Genomic DNA, 12,537 nt, shown 5'->3' with positions numbered 1-12,537 from the left:
CCTATCTTCATTCTTAGCTTTTCCATCTTCTGCTGCAGCCTTCTTTCCCAGGCTGTGGTTTCTTGTCTCTGCATTCTGTTGGTGTCTGGTTTCTCTACCGTTCATCCTAGTGGCTGCTACTAGGATGAACAGTAGCAACACAGTAAATAGCTGTATGGATGGCATCTAGTGTTACTTCATTGTTGTTGAGATAATCCAATATTATTTTCCAACTGAGGTGACCTGCTGGGTTTCTGTTTCGGTATGGCGAGGGTCTTTGTGGGGCCCATTCCCTTGAATTCTGCTTCTTTCACTCTTCTAATATGGATATCATGACCTCATCTGCTTCCACTTTGGCTGCCCTAGGTTGTACTTCTTTTACATGATGTTCCTCCTCCTCTAGTTCTGGTTTCGTTGTGTCCATATTCTTTGTTCTTTGTAGATGGTAACTCACACCTTGCTTCATTTTTTTCAAAGATTGCAGGAACTATCAGGTTCTTCATGATAATGGTCTGTCTCTGGTTTGCTATTCGTTGTTTGGTGACCTGAACAGTTGAGAACCATTCCAACCACTTGGTGTGTAGTTTCATTTGTACATTGTCATATCAGTCTTTAGCTTGATTAATTTAGTGTTCTTGTAGGATATGACCATATTTATTTTGATGCTACACTTCATGCAAAAACTTGTTCTTTTTTCCTATCCCAGTTGCACAGGAAGCACTTCAAGTTGGTTGGGTTAGATGGCCTTGCCCTTCCCTTGTAGCCATATGATGGACAGTGCCACTTGCTCCAATGTCTTCCTTGGGAGACAGTCACTGGCTTTTCAAGCCACAAGTGACAATGCACCATGAAGTATGTTGAATATTTCTACTTGTCATCCTCATCCAGCTTTGGAGGTGGTCCTGCTTAGCTTTGGCTTTTTGCATCCAGTGGTGGGTGGTAGTTACCGGGAGTGATACCAGACGGTGCCACTCTCTGCTTCAGACATCCCTTTGACCTTGTATGAGGTGGGTCCAACAAATCGACCTTCACTATTTTCACTCCCCTCGTGATTTTTTTTTTTTTTTTTTTTGTGTGGCAGAATTCAAACTCTGGTCCATCACATTGGTGTCCTGCATCGAAACCACTGGGCTAATAGCATCCCTTTATTATTACTGTTATCCTTATCATTATATATATTTTAGCATTATTATTGATTTTTTTGGGCATCATATGCCAAAAAAATCAATAATAACATGTCATTGGGAGATGAACAAGAAACCTGTTCGTCTCCTAACGGTGTATGTCATTCATCAATCAACTTTTTATCTTCATGGTAATTTATTTACTGTTTGGTATCCTCAGTATGCTTTTTAACTACTTCATATTTCATTATTCTTCTTTCTTTTTTTTTCCCCCTCATAGCCTGACAATCTGTACAATGAACACAGCAACGCATGATTTATACACCTAATTTTTATGTATATAAAATCAATTTATTGGTAAAATGTTCATTTGTAACAAACATATAATAGTCACACTAGAGAGAGAGAGAAAGAGGCTTATATTAGGTAGGAGTAAAAAATGTAATAGTAATACTGCAATAGTATTACTTAATAGTAATACTGCAAGAGCAGTAATGCAATAACTGTTAATAATAATACACATAATAATCAAGTAAGTTACAAGAAATGGTGTCAAAGTACTTGACAATGATGGATTAGTTGCAGCTGCAAGGAGGCAAGTTTACACTGTTACCAAAATAATGGACATTCCTTAAACAGTCTAAAATAATCTCAACAATCCTTTGTTGTTTGAACAAAGTATATAAAGCATTATTAATGAAGCAACTGTCTAGTTTTCTTATGAAAGGGAGAGACTGGATGAAAGAATACAAGATTATCTTGGCATGCTTGGAGAATTATTCTCCACTAAATAATTTGCCAGATTTCCAAGCTTTCATCTCAGCTTGACAACTATTAGACAATTACTAATGTATGGTCTTCCAAGCATAATTGGTGTTATTTTGAGTTGATGTATTTGATGTCTAGAGTGAGTCTGTGGTAAATGCATTCTCGCATTGAGCTGAGACAGTAATAAGAAATTACTCAGAAGTAACTGGCTGTATAGCTGATTAGAGACCAAAAACTGGAGAATGGAGGAACCCATAAAAAAATGGCAGAATATAGACTGCAAAGTATTATATTATGGTCCAAGTATTAAAAATTAATGCAATATCACATTTAACTGCCTAGAAAATTCTCAGTACAGTGTTATGAAGTTTAGTGAAATGGGTGGCAAACACCATACTGAGGGTTTTCTGAGCAACGAAGGATGATATTGTGCTAATTTTTTAACATATCATATTTCAATATCCTAAGAATTTTGTGAATATAAAAATTTTTACAGTGAATAAAAAATTTCATGAATATAAAATTATTATTGCACCACAATTGGCAACTTACAACAACAGATGTAACCTGAACACTAAGTATAAGAGATTCAGAACAGATGGTCATATACTGAGAAAGTCTATATACAGATTTGTTCCTTTTCCTGTAATTAATTATCGTGTAATTTTATGAATGTTAAACTATTAAACTGTATCTAGTAATGACTCGCAACTTCAAAATAAAAAGTAATTTCATTTTATTCCCCTTCCTTTGTTACTATATATATAAGCCACCAAGAAAACTATTAATACTCTGTATGGGCAACTATATACATATTAATTTTTGTTTTGAATGAATATGAAGAAGATATCACCACATAAAACAACTGATTTTAAATTTTTAACAATTTAATTATATAAATTTATGAATAACCATGTATTGCAATCCTCATCTTCTGGTCTTCCTCAGTGTTCATACACAATTTTGGGATAAAAATCAGAGCACAATAAATAAAGAACAACAAATAAGAAATAAGTCCAAGAGAGAAGGATGAAATACCATTAGTCACTCCTGAATTGGAAAAAGGTTACATCTCAAAGTGGGTGGAGAGTAGCTGGTCATTCTTAATGCTACCCGTGTGGTTGAATGTTTAGGTTGCATTGCACTATTATTAACTGACAATAAAGCCTGGTTTAACAGATTGTTATTGGAGTTTGGAGAATGGAAAAGGAAGAGTAGACAAAGCAAAGGGGATAGTACCTGTCCCACTGTTCCTGTTTATTGTACTGGCTGTGGACTGAATATGACATGCTCCCAAAAATTGAGCATGTCATATTCAATCTCTTCTCCTAGTGTCATTCTCAATTTTTATAATCATGCGACCCTGCTACTGATTGAAAGAGTAAGACTCTTCTATAGAATTGTGGTGAATATTTGAACACAGCATTATTTGCATGTTCTTTCAATCTGAATTTGATTGTCCTAAAGCACCAATTTCAGAATTTCATTTAATTGTATATCTGTATCCATCTACAAAGCTACCTGCCGATGCAACCTTAATGGGCACAGATATACAATAAAATGAAATACAGAATGGCAGAACATGCAAAGCCAGTCACCCCAGATTCACATTTTGCCATTCTGCAGGAGAACTTCACTCTTTAAGCCAACCAGAACCAAACTCCCCAAGATTGTGAGAATTATTAGCAACTGTGATAAAAATATTTCGAAACATTTTATATTCAATCCATAGACCAGCGTTTCCCAAACTTTTTTAGTCACGGAACACTTAAGAAACAAGTTTAGCGGGATCCAAAGGACTATTTCGTAATATGTTATTACATACGACGCACTGTGCATCAGGAGCATCTATATTTCCAACAAATGTTGTTGTTATTTGGTTTTTAGGAGCATTAGCAACTAAGGCCATATTGCTCCGGGGATATGCGGTGGTCATTCCCTGGCCATCCCGCATCCTCCATATTTGGTGGCTCACAGGCTCGAACCCCGGTCTAATCAAGAAGCGTGTGCTACGCACTGCTGCTCCTCCCCACCTGGCCATGGAGACGCTCCAACACATGTAAAGCTGAAAATCAAATAACTGTCATCATATTGTCATTTTGGTCCTTAATTAGTTTGTTCCCGTTTTTTCACTTCAGATTTTTGGAGAACAAAATGCAGCGATTATTCATCCTCACTTTGAAGTGTGACAATATTGTATTTGTTTTCATCAACCACAGCTGCACTACTAGAACTACTTTGCTTCTTGTTTTAAAGTTCCTTTTTTCAATCACAAATCTATGGTCACATATTTTAATAATAATATTTCAAAATACTAATAATCATCGAAAAAAATTTATACAAGGAAATGAGTTTAGTTATGATATTGGTTTGCTTCCTCCTGTCCTTCAACCCATGTACTCCAGGCTAAATTGCATACTAGATCACTACATTGCTACTTTTTTGTAGGTGTCATTACCTCTATGCAAAATCCCACCAAAATAAAGTGTTCCGCGGTCTATTCAACTGATTATTAGTCTAAGCCAGTATTCCTATATTAATAACCGAAAAAAAAATTATGTTAGATATTATAATGATACAAAGGTGGTGTACGCTACAAATATGCAAAATTTATTTATTTTATTTTTTTTAATTATTAATTACGATTTTTCGTGGAACACTTGTTCACATCTCGCGGAACACTAGTGTTCTGTGGAACACAGTTTGAGAAACGCTGCCATAGACGATCATAAACAGACAAGGGGAGCAGAAGTAACCATTCCCTCCATACACTTGCTATATCACATTCTCAAATTCTCACATAAGCAGTTCCTCCACTCCTATTTCCCTCTACCCTTCATATATCATCAAACTGCAACAAAAACAATCACTCATATTAAACCAAGCTCCACAATCAGTTAACAGTACAATGTCACCTAGATGTTCAGCCACCTTCAACCAAGGTCAGAGATATAGCCTTTGTCCAGTTGGAGTGACGATCATAAACAGACAAGGAAGTCACCCCTATTATTTGGTTGTGGTGATTTTTTTCTATGGTGTCTCAGTTTATTACTACATAATCTTCATAAGATTTTCAGTTAACCTATTAAAAATTTTTAATATTGGCATTATAAACAGCGATATGTTCTTCACATTACCATAACCTGAAGTCAAACTCAAAGATGAAAAATTACTTTCTGCTTCATTCTGACCTATATAACCATGGAGTTCCCATTTTAAGTATACAATGTGGCGCCCGTTATAAATAGTAATTTTTTGTTCAAAACAGATACCCCCCCTCCCGACAAATCAGAAGAGAAAAGTAATAAGGCAGTGGTTAGACTGCATCTTAAGTACTGCATAGAGATCTGGAAGTCTCGTTTTAAGAGTGAGATGGATCCCTTGGAATGGGTGCAGAGAATAGCAACCAGATTTGTCAAGGACACAAAAGGTTTTGTGTCCTTGACAAATTAACATTACGCAAAAGACTTGTAGCTGTGCAAAGTGCAGCAGCTGTGCCTAGTCATTTGCGATGAAACCTGATTGATATGTTTAAGGCTTTAAATTGATTTAGTAAACCTAGTAAATGCTGATGGTATCCTTCCTCATTCTCAGACAACCCACATGGGGGGGGGGGTGTAAACATAAATTGAAATGGGATGGCTTGCAAGATATATATGAAAAAATTTGCCCTTCAAAAAGCGAGTGATTTTTGGAATAAATTATCATCTGGTGTTGTAGTAGTGGGTAGTTTGAATAAATTTAAGGAAGCATTAGACAAATTATTAGAGGGAATGGACACATGAAGTGGATGGTTTTTTTGTTTTTTTTTTTCCCCTTTCTTTTTTGCTGATGCTGTTATAAGCTTGCTTCCTTGCATCATTTGCCACTACTATCATAATTCATATTAAAATTCTTTAAATCTAAATTGATGGAAATTTTTTCAAAACTAAACAATTATATAAATTATCAGTGTCCAACAATTATACAAATTATCAATATCCAACCTTTCTTCCTTTTTAGGACGAATGCACAATCCAATGATCTCTTTGAGCTCCAAAGTTTCAATTTTATCAAAACTTAGAGGAGGTACACCCTATAAAAACAAAAAAACAAAATATCAATTGTAAATTATATTTCTGCCCCAGAGTTTCTTAGGTACATATGGCAATTGATTGTGCAATTCTATGCTTTTCTTTTCTTTTAGCAAATTTAACTTCAAAACTACTCCAAACTGATTTTTTTTGTAATTCTTGATTTTTTTTGTAATTCAACTACTTGAATTACATTTTAAAATTTTACACTCATCATTTTAAATGTTAAACATAATTTGTAGAAGACCAGAACTGCACACTTACTAGATATGCATAAAATAAGATTATTATATATTTTTCAAAAATACTGCCCCCTAAGTTCCCTACGTTTTTCATTCTTGAGAAGTTACTTAAAAATTAAATCAGGTATGATGGGTGAAAACTGAAAATTTTCTACATTACAGAGGCTGTCCCAATCACTTAAAACCAAACAATGATACCACTTACTAGTTGAGGGAGTCAAAAGTAATGAAGTTGGAAACCAGCCTGAACTTATATATTTTTTTTAACACAATAACCAAAATATATATACACTTGTCCTATTGCTTTATCAAATTCTGGAAACTTCTTGCATAAAAATACAGCAGTTGCTACCATAGGTAAGTTATATAGGACAAAGGTTTGAAAAGTTCGTGACATGAGTACAAAAGAGCAGTTGTGAGGTGTTAATAATTTCTGCACTTTATGTATAACACTTCAAATAGCAACCCACCATGTTTCATGCAGTATAAACATGGTCTTTTTTTAATTACAGGTCCTCAAGTCAAAGTTTTGCAAATGAGGAAAGATGAACAAAATCAGTCACTGTGCAGTCATCCAATATTTGAGAAAAAAAAAAGGCATTGCAGAAAAAAGATGCATTGCAGGATCATCTAGACAAGACTGCAGCAATAATTCAGACACAGCATGGGTTTGTTAAGGGAAAGTCTTGTCTGACAAATTTGATAGGATATTATGATGTGGTTACAAAGGAACTGGATGCAAAAAATAATTTTGATATCATATATTTGGATTTCAGGAAAGCTTTTGACACTGTTGCGAATGGAAGACTATTGTACAAATTGGAGCAGAATGGTATTAAGGGTAAGTTGCTACAATGGATAAAAGGATGGTTAAGTGCGAGAAGACAGAGGGTGGTAATCAATGGGTGCTGCTCTTCTTGGACTAATGTTATTAGTGGAGTCCCACAGGGTTCGGTGTTGGGTCCACTGTTGTTTTGTATATTTATCAATGATATTGATGAAGGTATATCAGGCTTAGTGTCGAAGTTTGCAGATGATACAAAGGTTGGCAGGGTTGTTAATGACAGTAATGGCAGTGTGCTACTGCAACAGGATCTAGATAATTTGGGCAGATGGGCTAAGAAGTGGCAACTGAAGTTTAACCTTGACAAATGCAAAGTACTGCATATGGGTAGAAGTAACCCCAGAGAAACGTACCAACTGTGTGGTACTACACTTAAGGTGGTAGAAAATGAAAAAGACCTGGGAGTAATTGTGCAGGTAGATATGAAGTTTTCTGAGCAATGCAGACAGGCTGCCAGGGCAGGTCATGGGGTTTTGTCAATGATATATAGGAATTTTGCTAGCAGGGAAAAGGAGGTGATTATCCCTCTGTATAAGGCAATGGTCAGGCCACGCCTTGAGTACTGCGTACAGGTCTGGAGGCCTCATTTTAGGAAGGATGTAGATTTACTTGAGCGTGTACAGAGAAGGGCAACAAGATTGATGAGGGGAATGAAGGGATCCTCTTATCAAGAGAGGCTTAAGTTCTGCAAATTGCAGTGGCTGGAGACTAGGCACCTGCGCGGTGATCTGATTGAGGTGTATAAGGCCTTGAATGGGTTCAGCACGCTGAATTCTGATGGGATCCTTCCACTTGTTCAGATTACGAACCTAAGGGGGCATAAATTCAAATTAAGAAAGGACAGATGTAGAATAGTTGTGCGGAAATTTGCCTTTAGCCAGCAGGTGGTTAATTGCTGGAACAAACTTCCATCTGTCGGGTGGTTAATTGCTGGAACAAACTTCCATTTTTTTTTTTTTTTTTTTTTGGCTGATGCTGCATAAGCTCATACATTTGCTTTCTTGCATCACATGCCACTACTACATCAAAAACACACAAGAGCTTAAAAGTGAAGTGAAAATTTGCATTGTTTTCAAACAGGTCCAGCTAATTTCCCTGCAAGGTTTGCAACAATGGACAAGTAAATATTGGGCCATAGAGTAAGTTAACCCAAGCACGGTACTAAGTACTATAGGTTCCAATACCTCTCGTGTTTGGGGTTCACATAAAAAAAAAAAAGTTACTTGAGAATTACTGGAGTTACTACTTAGGTATCACCAAACTTTTCCAGTGTCACATTAGCAAGACCTCGGTAGATTTGTCGAATGATTGTTTTCCACAACAGCTTGTTAGTGAGAAACAAGGGAAAGCAATACTCTTGATCTGATTATCAGCAACCAATCTTCATGCATTAAATATCTACAGGTAAAAGACCCACTGGGGTGATCTTATAAAAGATTATAATTATAAAAGATTTACTTAAAGACATAACTACTGGCAAGGGTATAGGGAAGGGATTTTGCTTTCATAAGGGTGATTACAGTGGTTGCAGACAATTTTTAAATTCTATGCAGTGAGACCAACTAATGATGTAACCCAGCGTTTCCCAAACTTTTTTAGTCAGGGAACACTTTTCATCTCGCAATATATTTATGGAACACAAATTTAGCAGGAGAAAAAGAACTGTTTGCTAATATTATTACATACGAGGCACTGTGCATCAGGAGCATCTTTATTTCCAACACATGTAAAGCTGAAATTCAAATAATTGTCATCATACTTTTGTTTGGTCTTTTATTAGTTGGTTCCTGTTTTTTCTCTTTGGATTTTTGGGGAACAAAAGGCTGCGATTGTTCATCTTCACTTTGAAGTGTGACAATATTGTGTTCATTTTCATCAACCACAGTTGCAATACTAGGAAGTACTTGCTTCTCATTTTCAAGTTCCCTTTTTAACCACAAATCCATTGTAATTATCGAAAAAAAATTTATACAAGGAAGTGAGTTTAGTTATGATATCGATTCAGGCTAAATTGCATACGAATGGCATATCAGATCACTACATTGCTACTTTTTTGTAGATGTCATTACCTCTACGCATACTTCTTTATGCAGAAGCCTGCCAAAATAAAATGTTCTGCGGTCCAATTGATTATTAGTCTATGCCAGTATATTAATAACTGAAAATATAAAATAAAATTATGATACAAAAGTGGTGTATGCTACAAACATACAAAATTTATTTATTTTATTTATTTTTTTTTAAATTATTATTATGATTTTTCACGGAACACTTGTTCACATCTCATAGAACACTATGTTTTGCGGAACACAGTTTGGGAAATATTGATGTAACCAATGGCAAAATCTAAATGGGAAGCATTCAAGAAAGTAATCATAGAAGCTACCAGGCTTTTCATACCAAGAAATAATGTTCAGGGTTTAGACTTATATGAATGTCAAATGAACTAATGAGACTTGCAGCACAGAAGAAAAATGAATGGGATACATATAAATTATCAGATGATACAGATAGAAGCCTACAGTAGATATAAACTAGTCTACAATCAAGTCACAAAGGAGGTTAAGCAAAGCTAAGATGGATTACAAAAAGTCTCTGGCAAAGAATGCAAAGAAAAGCAGTAAAGATTTTATTTATATTAACAGTAGAAGGAAGTGGTTCGATAAAATTGGTCCATTTGATTTTGATGAGTTAATTGTTGATCCTGCTGATGTTGCTGACAAACTCAATTGGTATTTTACATCTACATTCACAGTTGACGAACTGTTTAGGGAAGGGGATGCTAGAAGTTTATCAAACTTTAACAGGGAGCTGAATGATTTTGTGATAACTGAGTGGAATGAGGAAGAGAAACTATTGAAAAACATAAAAAAGGCATCTGTGGGATCTATCTAATTATATTAAGGGAGGCAACAAAGGATGTAAGCAAACAAGCCCTTTGTCATAATTATATGAGCATCCTTGGATTCAGGGGAGGTCCCTATGAACCAGAGAAGTGTGAATGTATCCTCAATTCACAAATAGATCAAAAGGTGACACGAGTAATTGCAGACCTGTTAGCTTAACTTTCTGTTCCAGGGAAAATAATGGAGTATGTGGCTAAAAAACACAATAAAGGACCATCTAGCGAGGAATGCAATTATACTGCAGTTACAGCACAGATTTGTTAAGGGGTGATCTTGTCTGGTCATTCTGCTTGGGTATTATGATGCAGTAATAAAAGAACTAGATGCAAAAAATAATTATGGTATCATATACTTGGATTTCAGGAAAGCTTTTGATATTGTTGCACATAAAACAATGCTATACAAATTGGAGCAGTGTGGCATTAAGGACAAGTTAATGCTGTGGATAAAGGGACAGTTGAGGAGGGGAAAAGAGAAAGTGGTTATTAATGGTCACTGCTATTCATGGAGTAATGTTATTAGTCAAGTTCCCAGGGTTCAGTGCTAGGCTCACTGTTGTTTTCTACATTTAATAATGATATTGATGAAGGTATATATCAGGCTTGATGTCTCAGTTTGCAGATGATAAAAAGGTTGACAGGGTAGTTAATGATAGTAAAGCTAAGCTATTGCAACAGGATCTAGAAAAGTTAGGCAAATGGGCTGAGAAATAGCAGTTGAAGTTTACATTGAAGAATTCAAGATAGTGCATAGATGTAAGAGTAATCCTAGATTAACATACAAACTACATGATACTACACTCAGGAGTGTGGACAATAAAAAAGACCTGGGGATAATTGTGTATTTTATTTAATACAACTAGGCCGAAGCCTATCCGTGGTTATGCTAAGCTAACGCTATCTAGTATGGGATATACGTTGTATCGTATAACAATGGCGGCAAGTTACAAACGGTAAATCTATGGACACTAAGTATTAATTTGTGTATTTTATTTAAGACAACTACGCCGAAGCCTATCCGTGGTTATGGTCAAAGCATAAACTAATAACGGAGCTTCAAGTTCAATTTTGGTTAATATAACATAACACAATGCATGAATTAAATAAAAAACTATTTCAGCCACTTACCCTCTTCTAAGTAAAATCAGATCTTAGCTAAGATTTTACTTCCAACAATCTTAGTGAGAAGAGTTACCTCTACTACTTACTTGAATTGCAGTACGTCTTCTAAAAACCGCTGCAACATAATTATTAAAATAAATAAATAGCCATCTATCCACAAACATGATCCTTGAACTCATCAAGGACTATGTTCCATGCAAAGGGACCGATAACCGAGCCCTGAGGACAACGTCTTTGTACTACTTTCTCAACTTTAGTATATATAGTTTCTACACTCACTTTCCTATCATTAAAATAGTCTCTAAATATTTTATATAATAAAACACAGCACTCTATTGCCCCTATATGAGCAAGGATACCGTCCCACCACAACCTGTCGAAGGTACCCTTAAAATCTATAAAAATTCCTAGCACATACTGAGTTTTTTTTTTTTTTTTTTTTTTTTTTTTTGTAATTCGTTCCAAGTCCTTGGAAGTTGAAAATTTTGTTATATTACTTAGAAAAGCAGTAAAGATATTTAACTATTTATCTCTCTAAAAGGTCACATTTATAATGGAAATCCCCACAGCCCTCCACTGCCTGAATCAAGCTATATACAGCATCCTCTGTTCCATACCTTTTTTTAAAACCAAATTGGTTTTCAGAGGACACAGCCTTCATATTATAACTAATCATTAAGTGATTGATACACAATCGTTCATAAGTCTTTCTCAGCACAGATAGCAGAGCAATGCGGCGATATGAAACAGATTCATTTAAAAGTTTATTAACTCCTTTCAAAATCAACTACGCCTGTGCCTCCATCCAAGCCTGGGGGAAGATACCCTCCTCAAAACACTTGTTATACATATCTAAGTATATGTCTTGGCATAAGTTTATAAGACTTCTTAAGCTCATCAACTTAAATTTTATCAGGGCCTGTCTTTGCACAGTCTACAGCCCCAGTAACTTCCTCTATAGTAAATATTTCTTCTCTGCTTACCATATTATATATAACATTTTCTTGCTTCATAATAAGTTGTTCTGTTGTGTCCATAGTATTTATATCATCCAGAAAGAGATCATTCAAGACCATGCTCATGGAATCAACCCAATTTAGAGTAGTATTATTTTCATTACCTACAGTAGAAGAAACATTGGCTAAGTACTTCTTGTTAGTTAAAATTTTAAACATGGAACTCCATGGATCTTGAGAGCCTTGCTCCTCAACAAAATTTTTTTAACTACAGGAACTCCCCAACTTACGTAACACTCTACTTATGCAAATTCAACTTTACGTAAGTTTTTGATGGCCGGTCACTTATCTTGCATCTGTAGGGATAAATGGAAAAAATATCATATTGTTGTGAAAATATCGTAATGTGAACCCAATAACATATAGTTTTTTTTTTTTTTGTAATTCGTTCCAAGTCCTTGGAAGTTGAAAACTTTGCTATATTACTTAGCTCTTTATCTCTCTAAAAGGTCACATTTATAATG

General features: G+C 35.3%; 1 protein-coding gene across 1 annotated transcript in view; it reads right to left on the bottom strand.

Annotated features, from left to right (window-relative positions):
• The window catches only part of LOC150090085 (uncharacterized), a 460,543-nt gene that overhangs the window by 321,225 nt on the left and 126,781 nt on the right, over positions 1-12,537 (bottom strand). The window contains exon 6 of the mRNA XM_090389755.1: positions 5,858-5,946. Coding sequence (XP_090245881.1) covers positions 5,858-5,946 — 89 coding nt within the window. The remainder of the gene's footprint in view (positions 1-5,857; positions 5,947-12,537) is intronic.

This window comes from Mastigoproctus giganteus, chromosome 2 (assembly GCF_048544385.1).
Source record: "Mastigoproctus giganteus isolate SK-2022 chromosome 2, ASM4854438v1, whole genome shotgun sequence".
Lineage (NCBI taxonomy): Eukaryota > Metazoa > Arthropoda > Arachnida > Uropygi > Thelyphonidae > Mastigoproctus > Mastigoproctus giganteus.
Note: the sequence above shows the minus strand (reverse complement) of the source record. Positions and strands in the feature narration are given on the sequence as shown.